This window comes from Labeo rohita, chromosome 15 (assembly GCF_022985175.1).
Source record: "Labeo rohita strain BAU-BD-2019 chromosome 15, IGBB_LRoh.1.0, whole genome shotgun sequence".
Taxonomy (NCBI): domain Eukaryota; kingdom Metazoa; phylum Chordata; class Actinopteri; order Cypriniformes; family Cyprinidae; genus Labeo; species Labeo rohita.
Window position 1 is genome coordinate 26,434,611 of NC_066883.1, and position 15,846 is coordinate 26,450,456.

Below are 15,846 nucleotides of genomic sequence, written 5' to 3' on the forward strand. Positions count from 1 at the left end.
GTCTAGTGTAACATTTGTGTAATTTAAAAGCAATTTCTGTGTGATTTGTTTTCCATATAATTGGATATCGTGTAATAAACTATATCACAAAACAAAATGAATTATCTGCTCATTTGTATCAACCAGAACTGTGATATCAGTGCATAGTTACACTCTTTCAATATCGTTAATAGCTCATGAATGGTGACTCCACATGGGAGGAGAGGATGGATATAATAATAAGACACAGACCTCATTGTCTTGGAAGTGATGGTAATATCAGAGCTTTTTCTCAGGAGAGTCACTTGCATCCTTGTTTGTTCTAGCAGAACAATTTACCAGGCTGGAGTCTCATGATTCCTGTTGTGTATTAATTGACCTGAGAACACCAAAATAACCACACCGTGTCTGAGCTGGTTATTGTCAATTAGACAATTCTACATGACTGCATCTCATGGTTCAACCTTGCCTACAATTACAGATTATGTCAGGCAGATGACCACAACCCCTCCACTTGCCCGGTGGGTGCTAACAAGCTGTTTTTGCTCTCTGGTTTTAATTAACACAGACATAGCATGCTGTAGACACTAACTCTGGGGAACAGCGGCATTTCATGGACAGATGAGGCATGAGCTGCTTTTCCCTGAGCGCTGTGCTTTATTCTATGAGGATGCAGTAAAAGTCAAGTGGATATATGTAACAAATGCTCTAAGATATCAGGCCAGGCACAGCACATGCAAATGAGAGACTGCAGGAAAATTGGATCGCAGAGCTTTGAAGGTTATCACCGCGCGTCTGGCCACTGGCAGCTCTGTGGTAAATAAGCGTTGAGAAAAGACTAAGGGTCTAGTCTTAACAAGTACAAAGGTGAGTCACTTGAATCTAATATAGAGATACTGTCAAAAACTCTCTCCGCTTCAAACGCATTGCATCATCTGTAGCTGGACATGTTTAAGGATTTATTCCTTTTGAAAAAAAATCTATGAACAAGATTTTTGATTCTTTTGACACTTTTAGGTATTTTAATCAGTTTTGCCCCTTCTACATAGAGTATGGAGCACAAAACTCTAGGTTCTTATGCACAAAAACGCTGAAAAACTAAAGAATCTGTGGGACCTCAAGGATTTTTCTGAAGAACAGTGGGCAGTTTAATTGTTCAGGATAAACAAGAGACTCATAAGAATATGTAAGTGTATGCAAACTTTTGAACGGGGTCATTTTTTAAAATAAATTCAACAATTATTTCCTCTGTAAAAAATAAAAAACAATTTGTTGAGTCAGCTTAAAATAATTTGTTACCCTGCTGCCTTAACATTTTAAGTTCAGTCAACTAAAATAAGTATAGTCAACTTGAAATGTTAAGTTACAAGTACTAAGTAACAACTTAAATATTTGTGTTTGCTAAACTTAACAGATGGGTAAGTAACCCAGCTGCCTTAAAATTTTAAGTTGATTCAACTCAAATATCTAAGTTGTCGCTTAGTATAATTTAACATTTCAAGTTGAATAAACTTTTTTTGAGTTGACTGAAATTTTAAGGCAGCCAGGTTACAAATTATTTTAAGTTGACTCAACAAATTGCTTTTTACAGTGTATATGTAAACGTCTTCTATGTGAAATATCTTATTATAACACCCATTTTGTATAATCCCTCTTATTTTGGTAAAATAATTAACATTTTGCAAGGCGTATGTAAACTTTTGACATCAACTGTGTAACCAAGTGGCATTTATTTAAAAAACATTAAAATAACTGAAAATTACCTTGATACCAGTTGCTGAACTGCAAGAATGGCTCAGAAGAGTCTAGTTAATTCTGTTCTCTAGCATCATTTGTTCAGAGATGGTTTCATATTTTGTTTCTTATGCGATGACGTTCAGACATTTGCTTTTTTAGGCCACTGTATATGAGCTGCCACTCAGGCTGTGTGGTGACATGGGCTGCTCTGAGGTAGCAGGTGTAGAGGTGTTGAGGCCAGTGCTCACGGGCGCCGTGTACTGCCTTCTGCTGCCTCTCCTCAAGCGCAGATTCTTATCTCTTTGTCCTCCCTGGAGACATCTAGCTTTGCCTATCTGCCTGGCAGGCAACACAGAGGGGATGAACCCAGCTGCTTGGTGTTATTTGTAACTGTGATATGCCAACCAGGACAGCATTTATAAACAGCCTGTAGTTGAAATACTAAAAAAAACTAAATCACTGAACTGCTTCTTTAATGACCAACACTGCTGGTAATTATGTTTCCATATTGAGGTCATTATGTGATGGAGAAACAATTTTCCCTCAGAAATTGCATTAGCATGAATTTTTGAAACAGAAAAACTAAAACAAATACTTTAAAATGATGTAATTTTAACTGAAAGAGGAAGACAGGATGGGACATATCAAGCAGCCCCGCCCCGTTTTTTAAATAGCCAATAGCGTTTTGTTTATATAACAGCCGTTGAGCTCTGTAAAGCCACATTTGACAGTTCATTGACAGTGATTATAATGATGCTCATTCATATCACTATAAAATATAGTATTCTGTGTAGAATTCAAATGGGTCCGATACGTTTTGTAATCTGCGCCAACTCACACATTGATCCGCTCTGTATTACTAGGCATGTTTCCATTACAGATTTGCGTAAAAGTTTGGCGATATTTCATAAATGTTGATAAAAAGAATTGCGAAAATGACAAAGTTTCCATTAACCGATGTTATGCGACTGAAACGTAATTTGTTATGGCAGTTATGGCAACAGATTTTGGTGGGATTTGGATGGATTTTGGCTTTATTTAATCAAAAGAGGCGTATGTTTGTATCTTTACAGAGGAGAGCCACTTCAGAAATGTGTGCGGCGCCGCTGGTATAAACATAACATCAGCTCCGGTGACCGCGTCGGAGCCCTTACACGCCGCAGATGCGTGCAGTGTACACACTCTAAGCATTAATATCAGGGAAAGCCCCTTATACTTGAGAACGGCTACATATGAAGTGTTTCTTGGAGTTTATAGTACATTGAAGAATGATCATATGACTTTTTACATGTGCCATGTGACCTATAAATGCGAAAAAGCCGTTTCCGTTGCAGTTTTGTGAAATATTCCTTTTTCGAATTGCCTGAAAAACCACCTCATGCAAGCGTAATTTTTTTGCGATATATGGGAGTTTTTGCGAAAGTTTAGCGTTTCCATTAGGCGTATTTTCAATTTGCGATTTAAATTTGCGCATCTTGAAGGGTAATGGAAACACGCCTATTGTGTCTCTGGCAAGCGGTGACCTCCCGCTCTCTCTATTGAAACCAACACGGAAGTGACTTAAACTGCAATTCATCGAGTGGCCGCTAGAGACTGGCTCCAAAAGGGAGTCAATCCCATAGACTCCCCATGTTAAAATGCCCAACTTTAAAGCAGAAGACATATGTTTACAGCCTGGTACAAAAAGTGGTTTTGGTCTATATAGCTAATTGTGCCCTTCATGTCAACTGTGAGGAGGTGAATTTTTGAACTCACCCGTTTAAATTATATTAAGCCTTAAAGTTCTGCATAATTTAGGGCGTGGCCACTTGAGTGACAGGTGGACTGCCACTGCTGTCACCACCGTCGTGCTAGGCGGGCATGGTTTCAGCATCCAGCTCCACCTACATCCCGCCTCTTTGCCCATTTTCAATTTTCCAACGTGCAGTGACACGATTTCAAGATGGCGACAGCTGACTCCCGCCCACTAAGAGCTTCAAAAATGGGTTGTGGCTAGAAGGAATACAGCTCTGACCAGAAACTAACAATGAAATAAATTGTTCTACCTATTAGATCGTTTTTTTTAACATCTACACCTACCCCAACCCTAAACTTAGTCATGATCCATATTGGCTCTATAGACTACATTCAGTTCTAGAGACTGTAAGTTTTGAATGCTTCTATCTTGTAAATGTGAATTTTGTCTTTGTTTTGGAGCACACTAGCTTATAGATAACCTTAAGGCTAACATATTTATACTAATAAAAGCCAAAAAGCTTCAGTTTTGATTCAAGGGGAGTTTAATAGCGAGAATTGGTCCCCAAGCTAAAGTGTGACTGTGTTTTTTTACTTTGTAAATTCCACTGTGTTGTGCACCTTTGGATCGTTTCTTATTTGATTCATCATGTTCTCAAATGATTATCAAAGGAGAAGTTCACTTTCAGAACAAAAAATTACAGATCCTTTGTGGACTATATGTAAACATCTTTTATGTGAAATACCTTATTCAGGTCAGTACTAAATAAAAAATAACATGCATTTTGTATGATCCCTCTTATTAAAAAAATAATAATAATACATTTTACGGATTCTGAAGGGCGTATGTAAACTTTTGACTTCAACTGTATATTTTATCTAATGTAGTAAATATCCAAATACTTTGAATTCACTGTATATCCATGCTTCCTGAGTGGCTGCTAAAGCACAGAGAGTGAGAACAGAAAGAAAAGAGAAAACAGCAACAGCCTAAAGACGAACCAGCCATTTTGAGACAGGGGACAAAGAAAGAGAGAAAAGGTAGCATTAGATTCAAGGGCAGTGCATTTATAGTTTGGATGGATGGCAAAACCTTTTAAATGCCCCTGAAAGATAAAAGGCAATGGCGAAAAGACGGTAATGATATCAGTCAGGAGCTCTGGCAGGTTGATATAAGATCAGGTGTCTGCTTTCTTTGGAGCCACGGCGGCATCAGAGGAACACATCTTCAGCCTGACTCGCTTCCTGCCGCGCTGCTCTGAACAGACTGTGACTGAGTGCTGAACGACTCCGGCTGTCTCTGTGATTGAATCGACGAATGCTACCTGGAGCATGCCGCAAAATCCCATAGAAATGACTTTCACAAGGAATTTTTGTCATCAATCGTTGATGTATTTCCTGTTGAAACAGGAAGGTGAGAGTTAAATGAAGTGTTTTAAAGGCTAAAGGCTAATTTTATATCCTAAAAACCTTTGACATCCTCTCAAAAATTAGGGCTGTGTATTGCCAAGAATCTGGCGATACGATACGTATCACGATACAGGGGTTGCAATACGATAAGTTGCGATACATTGCGATATTATAAACAAGGCGATATATTGGGATATTTCTTAATTTATGAATAGGACATAATTTTAGGAAAGCTGTAATTAAGAACACACCATCATATGCAAACCATTCAATGTTATTGAATCACTTGTTGTGCAGTACGAGTAAAGGGGGAAAATAAAGTGCTTGCATGATTCTTTAGTTATGAAATGTATAAAATGTAAGCTTTTATGAACAGACCATATATATTTTTAGACCCTGCTTTACAATTGTAACCACGTAAGGTCATTTTTCAGTTTGTAATTATGCTCCCCGTGGAATCGCCGAGACCGCGACGCGAACACCGCCTCACCTGCACAAAACAGCCCCACCACGAGAGAAAGTGGCGCGAAGGCCCTTTCACCCGACGCGGCAAGCCGTGGAACCGCGGCGCGGGCGCGTAGGCTGCATAGGCGGGTGGTGGCTGCGCGGCGGTTCCGCTGCTTGCTGCGGCCTGGAGCGGCCGTTACCTCGAAAGCCAAAATGACGCCACACTTTACACCGAACTATAGCAGGAACTATTCTTTCATCCTCCATTAACGCTAACATTAGCTGCGTGCCCTTATGCTAGTAGTATTTCCTGTCACTGTTTAAGTTCAGAGATAAGAAGACTGCAAACTAGCGGTCAGGATATAAGCTCAAAACGAAGCAACTGTCATAATATCTTGTATGATTTTTTTTTTTTAAATATCGATATTCCGTTTCTGAGAATCAATTCAGTATGGCCAAACAAAATATCGCGATACACACGTATATCGATATTTTCTTACACCCCTACTCAAAATGCTGCACCGCTAAAGAATATAATGAACACCTAACAGTTATTTTTATTCAAATGCGATATGCTAATGACAAAATGAAATATAAATGATTTCACTGATGTTTAAACACATTTCAAACAGATCCTCCACCTCCTCTTATACGCCTGCCACATCACACTGGAATCAACGCCACAATCCCCATCCAAATTTCAGAGAACGAGTGTCATGTTGAAATAACACGCTGTCCGTTTCCCTGTACAGAGCATGACTAATTCATACTGTCTGTCAGCCCAGATCTGACACGTCTCTGTGGATTGGCCATGTGTTTATGCCACTGTTATTTAATGATTAACAGACCCTGTCTTTATTGTGATGGGCCACAAACTGGGCTTTGTTGTGCTGACAGGCTCACTTAACTCTCAGTGAGCGATCAGAGGCATGTGTAAGCAATGGTGAGTTTCACTATGGGATGTGTGACTATCAATACTATTTGCTCTTTATTTTGAGGTATGGCTTGTTGCAGAAAGCATGCGAAAGCAACAGGCACCCAAAAATGACAACTCAGTCATTGATTAAATCCCCTCAGTAGTTCGAAACCAGTAAGACCTTCGGTCATCTTCAGAACACAAATTAAGGTATTTTTGATGAAATCCAAGAGCTTTCTGACCCTGCAAGGCACAGAAAGGTCCATGTGGAACTGATAAAGGTTAGTGGTCAGTAAAGGGTAAGATCTGTAAAGACAGAACAGGTTGATGGGCACGTCACTTGTCTCCTGCCGTCATTCATTCAGTACTGTGGAGAAAAATTCTCTCTGCATATTTTTTGTGTCTTACCCTCAAGGCAATAAATCAAAGAATCGACTTTGTGCATGTATAACTGTGTAGAGGCCTGTGTGTGTGTGTTGAGGTGTGGGAATAAGTGCTGATCTGTCACAGGAACTCAATGACAAGAGTGACTTTGAGGGAGGTAAAGGAAGGACACACACAAAAAACTTGCAGCAGAACAGACTGGGTTTCTGTATCAGGCTTTCACACAAATCTCCTGACTGGCCTCCACAAATTCGTGGAAGGGGAGCTGGAGGGAGGGAGGGGGTGGGGGTGGTGTGAAAAAAGAGATGGAAATACTTAATATGTCTCCGTGGACACGCCATAGCCTTGTTCTGTTATCTCTCTCTATTCATCCATGGATTATTTTTGGAGCAAATTGCAAATTAAGTTAGACCTTGTGCCAGAACTGCAGTCAGCATTGAAAATACCTTTTGATTTTTAGGTGACCTCATCTCCTACTTGATTTGCCTTGATGCTTGTAATTTATCTTTAGCTTTTATCTTTTAGAAGAACATCAAGTGGAAAAGATTTTACAAAGAGAAAAGATATAGAGTGTTTGATAAATGAGATAAATGCTGAAGCCATAGCACAGCAGTTAGTGTATATGTGTGTACGGCCAACGCAAGTTTAAAGGGATAGTTTATCCAAAAATGAAACTTCTGTCAATAATTTTTCACCAAAGCCCGTAACACCTTAGTTCATCTTTGGAACACAAATTTATGAAATGATGAAATCCAAAATCTTTCTGACCCTGCATAGACAGCAACACAACTGACACATTCAAGACCCAGAAAGGTAGTAACGACAGCATTAAAACAGTCCATGTGACATCAGTGGTTCAACTGTATTTTAATGAAGCTATGAGAATACTTTCTGTCTGTGATTTTATTCAACAATTTCTTTGTTGGTTTGCTTTCTATGTAGGGTCAGAAAGCTCTCAGATTTCATCAAAAGTAGCTTAATTTGTGTTCTAAAGATGAAGAAGATCTTACAGGTTTGGAGCGACACGAGGGTAAGTAATTAATGACAGAATTATCATTTTTGAATGAACTATCCCTTTAAGACTGGTCTTTGATTTTTCAGATTCCATTAACCCACTTTCTTCTCAGTGATTTCCTGTTACTTTCTAACCAACCTGTCTAATAAAGACACAAAGTAAATAAATAAATGAACTACTTAATTAATTATAATGCATGTGTGATTGAATTCCAATGCTGAGTAATGACCAAACATAAGTTTAGAGTTTCCATAAAGCAAGCAGACCAACAGCAGTGCTAGATACTCTAACATTATTGGTTGAATGCATATCTGGCCATAGTTTAGATTCACAAATGACATGCATTTGCAAAAATAAAATAAAATGTCAAGATATCATTTGTGTTGACAAGGAATCAATTTTCTTGCTGCTGGAAGTTACAATTATGCAGAGGAAGTGTCTGTACATAAACTGCAGCAGAGCATAATACAATATATCATGAACACAATGAACGATTATCAATGCATAAATCAATCTCAGTCAGAATGGCGTCAGTTTCTGACACAGGTTTCCACGCATCATTTATTTTTATATGAATTATATTAATATCCCTCTATATCACTGTTCAAAAGATTGGATTAAATTTTTAAAGGGGTCATCAGATGCCCATTTTCGACAAGTTGATATGATTCTTTAGGATCTTAATGAAAAGTCTATAACATATTTTCGTTAAAATTTCTCAGTGGTAGTGTAAAAAACATCTTTTTTACCTTGCCAAAATCAGCCCTTTCCTGAGTGAGCCGTTTTGTTGCATTTGCCTTTAAATGCTAATGAGCTCTGCTCGCCCCACCCCTCTTTTGCGTGGAGGTAATGTTTACTTTAGCCACGTTTAGCCACGAAACTTCCTAACTAGCGCATTATTAAGAATGGTGATTTGCAAGGATGCATAAAAAAGTCTTATACTCACTTCTGATGTAGATGAAGCTGGATCACGTATGATTCGTGCGAACACAGACGCATTTATGTAGATCGCCTGGCTCATTGCCTTCAAAAACGAAAGTAACGTTAATACTCTTCAGCGGCTCAGATGTCAAGAGTAAATGATGACTGCTATGTTCATTACTACATCCAACAACAGAACACCTCAATCGCTCAATCAGAGATATTCTTTTCTTTCCCTGCACCAGAGTCAACACAATGGTGGTCGGACTGTTCTCAGCTCACTCAGGGCGGGTCTAAGGTAAGATGGCCGTGTTAATCAACTATTGTGGGAGCGAGATAGGTTTTTGTGACGTCACACAGACAAGATGCTAAAAATGGCTTGATTTTAAAAAGGGGATATTACTTATAAACATTAAATTTTTGTCATTGTAGGGTGGTTGTGTACACACACTGTCAACATACATTTATGTTCAAACAACATGTAAAAGTGAGTTTTGCATCCAATGACCCCTTTAACGTTTCTAAAATAAGTTTTTTATGCTAACCAAGGCTGCATTTATTTGATTAAAAATACAGTTAAAAAAACAGTAATGCTGTGAAATATTACAATTTAAAATAACTGTATTGTATTTTAATAATCAAAGCACCGATTCTGAAATCGTGATTCTCTCTGGAACATTATGAATTATTATTTTAGGAACAAGTTTGTTTAAGGAATTGGAAGCAAGCAGAGTAAGGCTGTTTCTAAAACATGCAGTGCCATCTGCTGTTCAAAACTAAGCTCAGAATTGATTTGAGAGAGAATCACGGTTCATTCTGAAAATTTCAGAATCGATAAAGAACCATTACTCGATTCGCGATGCAACGATTTATCTCCCAAACCTACACTGTAAAAAATAAAACACACAATCTGTTAAGTCAGCTTAAAATAATTTGTTACCCTGCTGCCTTAAAATTTTAAGTTCAGTCAACTAAAATAAGTTTAGTCAACTTGGAATGTTAAGTTGTACTAAGTAACAACTTAGATATTTGTGTTTGCCAAACTTAACAGATGGGTAAGTAACCCAGCTGCCTTAAAATTTTAAGTTGATTCAACTCAAATATCAAATATAAGTTGTCACTTAGTATAATTTAACATTTCAAGTTGAATAAACTTTTTTTGAGTTGACTGAACTTAAAATTTTAAGTCAGCCAGGTTACAAATTATTTTAAGATGACTCAACAAATTGTTTTTTACAGTGTAGTTCCTATGATGGCAAAGCTGAATTTTCGGAAGACATTACTCCCATCTTCAGTGTCACATGATCCTTCAGAAATCATTCTGTACTGATTTGAAAAAATAAATAAATAAGTAAATGACAATGTCAAAACCAGTTGGGCTGCTTAAAATTTTTGTGGAAACTATCCCTTTTTTTAGGTAAAAAGAAAGTTCCGAAGAAAAATATTTTATAACATAATAAACTGTCACTTTTATTTAAATGCAAATGCTGAATAAAAGTATTAATTTCTTTAAAAAAATAATAAATGCACTGCTCCTAAACTTTTGTGTGTGGGCAGAGGTGAAACTGCTCACGGTAATCATTTTTATGAACTTGCTACTCATTTGCATAAATTCTTCTAAACTGTTTTTGTGTCGCTAAAAATGCCTACAGGTTGCTGTCACTCACACTGTTAGAAATACACTCATGTTACAAAATAAGCATCAAAAACATTCACTGTAAATCACTGTCAGTATAAACACCCTTTTACAGTTACTGTAGGTCACTGATCAATATCCCTATTTACATTCAAACAGCGTCACATAGGTCATTTTCTTAGTCTTGAGACTAATGGCACAAGCCTATAATGGGCTCATTAGACCAGGCTAGATGAAAGAGCGTCCTCTGTACAAGACAGTGAACCTGACAGTGATCATCTCCACTGTCACCGTGCAATCTGTCATTTAGCTGGCTAGCGGTTAGCCTTTGCCCAATCCATCAGGGAGTGTGTGCACTCCAATGTCAGCTGGACTCTGAAAAACATGAGACTTGCTGCTCACAGCGTTGTTTATGTGGCAATGGAATCATTTGTCTTCTATGCCGTAGCTGGCTTTTGTTAGTCTTAAATTGTTTATGCTCGCATTGACATGCTGTATTAGTCATATAAAATGTCTGAAAGAAGCTTCTCAGAAAACAGAGACCTTAAAAGGATTCACAACAAATACATGAACTTATTCAACCATGTCATTTGATGAAATGATAATAAGCCCCAGACGAAAAAATAAAGTAAAAATAAATGTGAACTTTGTGGTAATGGTATCATGGAATTCAAGTGTGGAGGTTTAATACAAATCAGAGGTATATATAAAGCAATGGCAATGGATTTTCGGAAGGAGAAAGCTAAAGGTCAAAAGAATAGTTCATCCAAAAATGAAATTCTGATTATTTACTCACTGTCATGTTATTTCAAACTTGTAGCTCTCAAATATCTATAAAGTTTTTTCACGACGCATCATCAATTGGCCATACTGGCAGCACTAAATGTAAACAATGCCAGTAAATCAAATGAAACTTAAACTTACAGCATATTTTGCTGATTATTTGCATATTTTTGCAGTTAATCAAATGAAACCTAACTTAAAACATATTTTGCTGATTATTGCTGCTAAAAATGGACAATTACTGTCATGTTTTGGGGTATACTAATTGGTCGGACCGGGAACAACATTTGGAGCATTACCAACTGCCAAAAGTTAAAACAAATTAAAGAGAACAACAAACTGTCTTTGGGAACAAAAGGCCAAATTGAACCAGGATTTCCAGGGCAAGAATCTTGACAACATTTGTGTTGGTTCTTACCATTTCCGGTCAGGTAGGTGAAATTTTAGGCTAATATCCTAATTAATACTGCTTGTATGTATCTTTACCACCTACTAACTTTAGTTTGTCAAAATATTGCACCCTTTCCTGCTTACTAAATCCTTAGCAGCTTCCACATATTTTTTCCACGGGTTAGACAGCATAAGTTAGCAGAAAAACATATTCAGAAGTACATTTACCTTGCAATCCATGCTGCTGTTTACATTCAAGTATGGCCAATATAGCCACGCATCCGGGTAACTGACCAAATCGTGACTTTCGTGCCAACCCTCTATTAAAGTCTGTGTAAAGCAGTATTAAATATGTGTTCTGAGTTTGTCCCACCACAGATGTGTTATTAAACACCGAGCCTAATTTGTATGATAAAAAAAACGCCATGTAAATAAATTAGTTGTCAAAATTTTGAAAAAAAGCTTTGCTCACAAACGCAGTGGGCGCCGAAGCCACGCCCACTCGCGGGAAAGCTGCCGCCTCTCTCAACGGTCAAATACAATTAAATTTAAATCCTGGACAAAAACATGGGGAAAAACAGTTTAACTGTTTAAAAACGGTTTACCTCCACAATTCAGTACTATAGTTCACAGTCTTTGTTACATGTTTTCAGCATTAAATTTCTAACATTTATAATGTGTTTAGAAACAATTCTCTGAATTGGGTTTACACAGACTTTATGACATCCAAATATACTTAAGTTAGAAAATAACTCCTTTTGTATTACAGACCAGAAAAAGTCGAAAATTGCATGAGGCTGAGGAGATTATATTTTTGGGTGAATTATTTATTCATCTTTGCTGCTAATCCAATAACATCTTGCAAATTCAGCAAGATTAACCCGAAATATACAGGTCAACCAAGTTCAGATCCTGCTTGGAAAAAAAAAAAAAAAAAAAAAACCTAAACTGTATGTGTTTTTGAATAAAAACAGGTCTGTTGAAGTAAGTGTTGATGCCGTTTAGACTTGTATGTATTTGCTGCCCTCAAGTGGCCCAAATTTGCAATGACCTAAAACGTAACCTGCAAGTCAAAAACAGACATCCTTCACAGGGTGTTTGGCATGACTTCATTCACAAATACTTTCCCACAATCCTTCCTTGCAATTTGAACCTGTTATTTAGTTTACTCTGACTGAGCTCTGAACTTGAGCTGTACTGACTCAAATAGCAATGCTTTTGAAATTACTGTACAAAATAGGCAGTGGTTACTAGTTACTTGGCTGCTAGTTCTGTCACGAGCGAAAAACTTGTCATTACACCATGCGAAGGGGGCGGAGAGGAACAGAATCTGACAAAGTTCCCCTGACTGGACGTGATCAAGAGACAAAGCTGAGTCATAACTGCCTTGAGGGCAGCGCTGGGCTCCTTCCTGTTCCTGGTTCCCCCATCTTACTGGAATCACCTCCCTCTGTCAGTCCTGAGGGGGAGACTATCACTGCCCCCCTCTGCTGGAATAACTTCTCTATTAAATCTGTTACTTTTTTAAGACATTTGCTAATTTGCAAACCTCAGTGAGCCTGAAAACCATCTTATGAAGTACTTTCTGACTCTTAATGAGGAAATGCATTAAAGTGTTGAATTCTTCACCTGCATAAAATTGTTTAAAGTGAAATCTCCAAAGATGCACAACAAATGTTTTTTTAGAATCCTGATTTTGACTTCATGTTTCAGTAATCATGCTTTGTATTTAATCAGCCTATATTAGGCTACAAATGTATATATGTGTGCTTTCTGTTGCATAGATACAAAACTTGCTGTCTTTTTCTATTTGCCCTGTCAGTAGCCATTTATTTCCTGTGCAACTTTGATCAACAATAAATTACAAAAATTATGAGTGACATACAGAATGAGTTTTGCAAGAATTACAACAAAAAATAAAAAATACTAACAGAAATCAAGCTTAATTCCACAATATGCAATGCAAAGATATAACTGACACTGACAGAAATGATGTTTTTCCACAGTTTAACACATTCTGTAAAGGAATTCTGCAGTCTTCTCCCTCCCTCAAGAGTTCAAAGAAATCAGTTTAACAAATGTTCTGCATTACTAGCACTCTTGACTTTTACATCTGCTACTCAAAGTAAAAATAAATCAAGTCATAAAACCAATAAATAGTCAAATTACACTGTGAAATATAAAAGCCAAAGTTATTAGAAACAAAGTAGGAAGATACAAAGCTAGCAAGATTGGAAAGAAAAATTTGAAGTCATATTACAACATACTATACATGGTCACATTGCGAGATTTACAGTTATATTAGGAGAAATGAAATTGCAATGAGGAATAAAAAATTAGTGGTGACATATTACTAACTATGAGGCAGGAACAAACGTCCATATTAACATAGATCAGAATCAGGTATTACTATACAAATAATGTTAATTATAATATTATTGAATATTCCAGTGGTTTTAATCAAAATTTATTGGACTGCACATAAAAGAAGTATTCATGAACTTCATTACATTTACATGTAAAAGATATTTATACTTTCAACTAAAGTGGTTTGAAAAGAGCCAAAGACAGTTTTATAATAAGCTGCTTTATTTGGGGATTTGTGCATATGAAAAAAATGGTTTGAATTATTATGCAGTAACAAAATCTAGAATGTACAATAAACAAACACTTACAGAAGGAGATTATTCAGAGGCATTTGCTGTAATATACAGTATATTTTTGAACCTGAGAAATGGATCCAAACATAATCTTTACATTATTAATATATTTACAAATTGCTAATGCTTTTCAACACAACTCTAGCATGAGAAAAGTTAGTCAGTGCATACTCAGGGATTGCTGGTATCCGTGATATTGAAGGTAACCCAGCTGCCAAGCCAAAGACGGGTTAGCAGAGTCTGCATAAGTGTCCAAATGGTTCTGATGACAGGTGACCTTCGTCCCAGGTTGACATCCAGGTCCTCCATTGTAGTAATCACTGCTTTGGTCCTCCCAGTGGTGACTGAAGCGTCCGTGACTGTTTGTGCAGTGGGTGTAGTGTGGAGTTGGTATAGAGTTTGATATATCCTGGTACAAGATCCCAGGTATCTCTGGAGAAACTGTGAGAGGCTCTGGCTGATGGGGAATGTAGTCGTCCATCGGTTCCTGGAAAGTTCCCACCTTCCTAGGCAGAGAAATATTGTCTTCTGGTTGGTGGTAACACTCCGTATGAGTACATGGAGGTGCGTGTGGTTCATTGTCTGAATGCGTCCGCAGATATAAAGACAGTGTTGAAATGTGGTGGATTGCACGGCGGAGAGTGGCAATCTTGGAGAGACGCTTTCCACTAAGGTCATGTTTGAGGACAGTGCGCAAGGCATTGAAGGCCTGGTTGTAGTCTAGGATCCGCTTCCGTTCTCGGATGTTGGCTGCAGCTCTCCGTGCTTTGGAGCGTTTGGGTCGAGTACGCCTCTTGACCGCTCTGAGGTCCTCTGTGTCACTGGATGACACCGAGTGCTCTGAACGAATCTTTGCATCGCTACAGTCGTCATCCTGACCCAAAGGACAATCCTCCAACTCATCTTCTGAAACTTCAGATTCTGTACTGGTGCTGCCTAGACTCATCGTTGTCGATTTTTGATTTTTGTCCTTTGCAAAATCTTAGCTTTGGTATGAGAGATGAGAGATGTTTTGTCCTAACTATAAAGAGTTAGCTTTGCAAAACATCCACATGTTGAAATCCGCTCCTCACCTTCTACAGCAGATCTGTCAGTCTCAGAAAGGGTGAGAGGGGTTTTTAAAGGCAATCTGTGGATGCGTCACGTGAGCCAGCTGCCTATAAGCAAAGGTGTATTCTGTGTTTACAAGTGCCCTCCAGGCAAGCGTAGACATCAGTCAACAGGCTTTGACACACCTCCTCAACACACAGGATCTGATCTTTCCAACTAAACCGTGCCGAAAATGAGGAATGGCATTTGCAAAGCTGACAGATGCATGTAACTCCAAGGTGTGTGAAAATGAGCTGTTGGATGTTTGGTTTTGACAGTTATGTACTGATGTTTCCTCCTTATAGATAGAATCAGGGTGCATTCATATTTGTGTTTCACAAAAACAACTAGAGGGATGCACTCTTTAAAATAGCTGTACTTTATGGTTTTATGAAGAACATTTAACAAAAATTGTTCTTTTTACATGTTTAATTAACGATTCTTTGGGAAACCCAAATTGGTTTTTCTATGGCAGGCATGTCCAAACCTGCTCCTGGAGGACCAAAGTTCTGCAGATTTTAGCTCCAACACACTTCCCTGAAAGTTCTAGCGAGCCTGACGACCTTAATTAGCTGATTTAAGTGTTTAATAAGTGTTGGAAACTAAAATCTGCAGGAGAGTGGCCGTCAAGGAACAGGTTTGGACACCTCTGTAGTATACTCTTACAAATTAAGGTTCTTTATTTACATCGATGGTTACTTTTTACAAGAAATGTTTAATGAAAGATTCTTTGGGAAACCCAAAA

General features: G+C 37.9%; 1 protein-coding gene across 1 annotated transcript; it reads right to left on the reverse strand.

Moving 5' to 3' along the window:
- Nucleotides 1-14,172: 14,172 nt before the first annotated feature.
- LOC127177328 (class A basic helix-loop-helix protein 9) lies at nt 14,173-14,958 on the reverse strand. The gene has a single exon (XM_051129560.1). The coding sequence runs from the start codon at nt 14,956-14,958 to the stop codon at nt 14,173-14,175; it is 786 nt and encodes a 261-aa protein (XP_050985517.1).
- Between the last annotated feature and the right edge of the window lie 888 nt (nt 14,959-15,846).

Bases quoted from the DNA above. Each gene is read 5' to 3' on its own strand.
- LOC127177328 (XM_051129560.1), bottom strand. From the start codon at position 14,958: ATGAGTCTAGGCAGCACCAGTACAGAATCTGAAGTTTCAGAAGATGAG.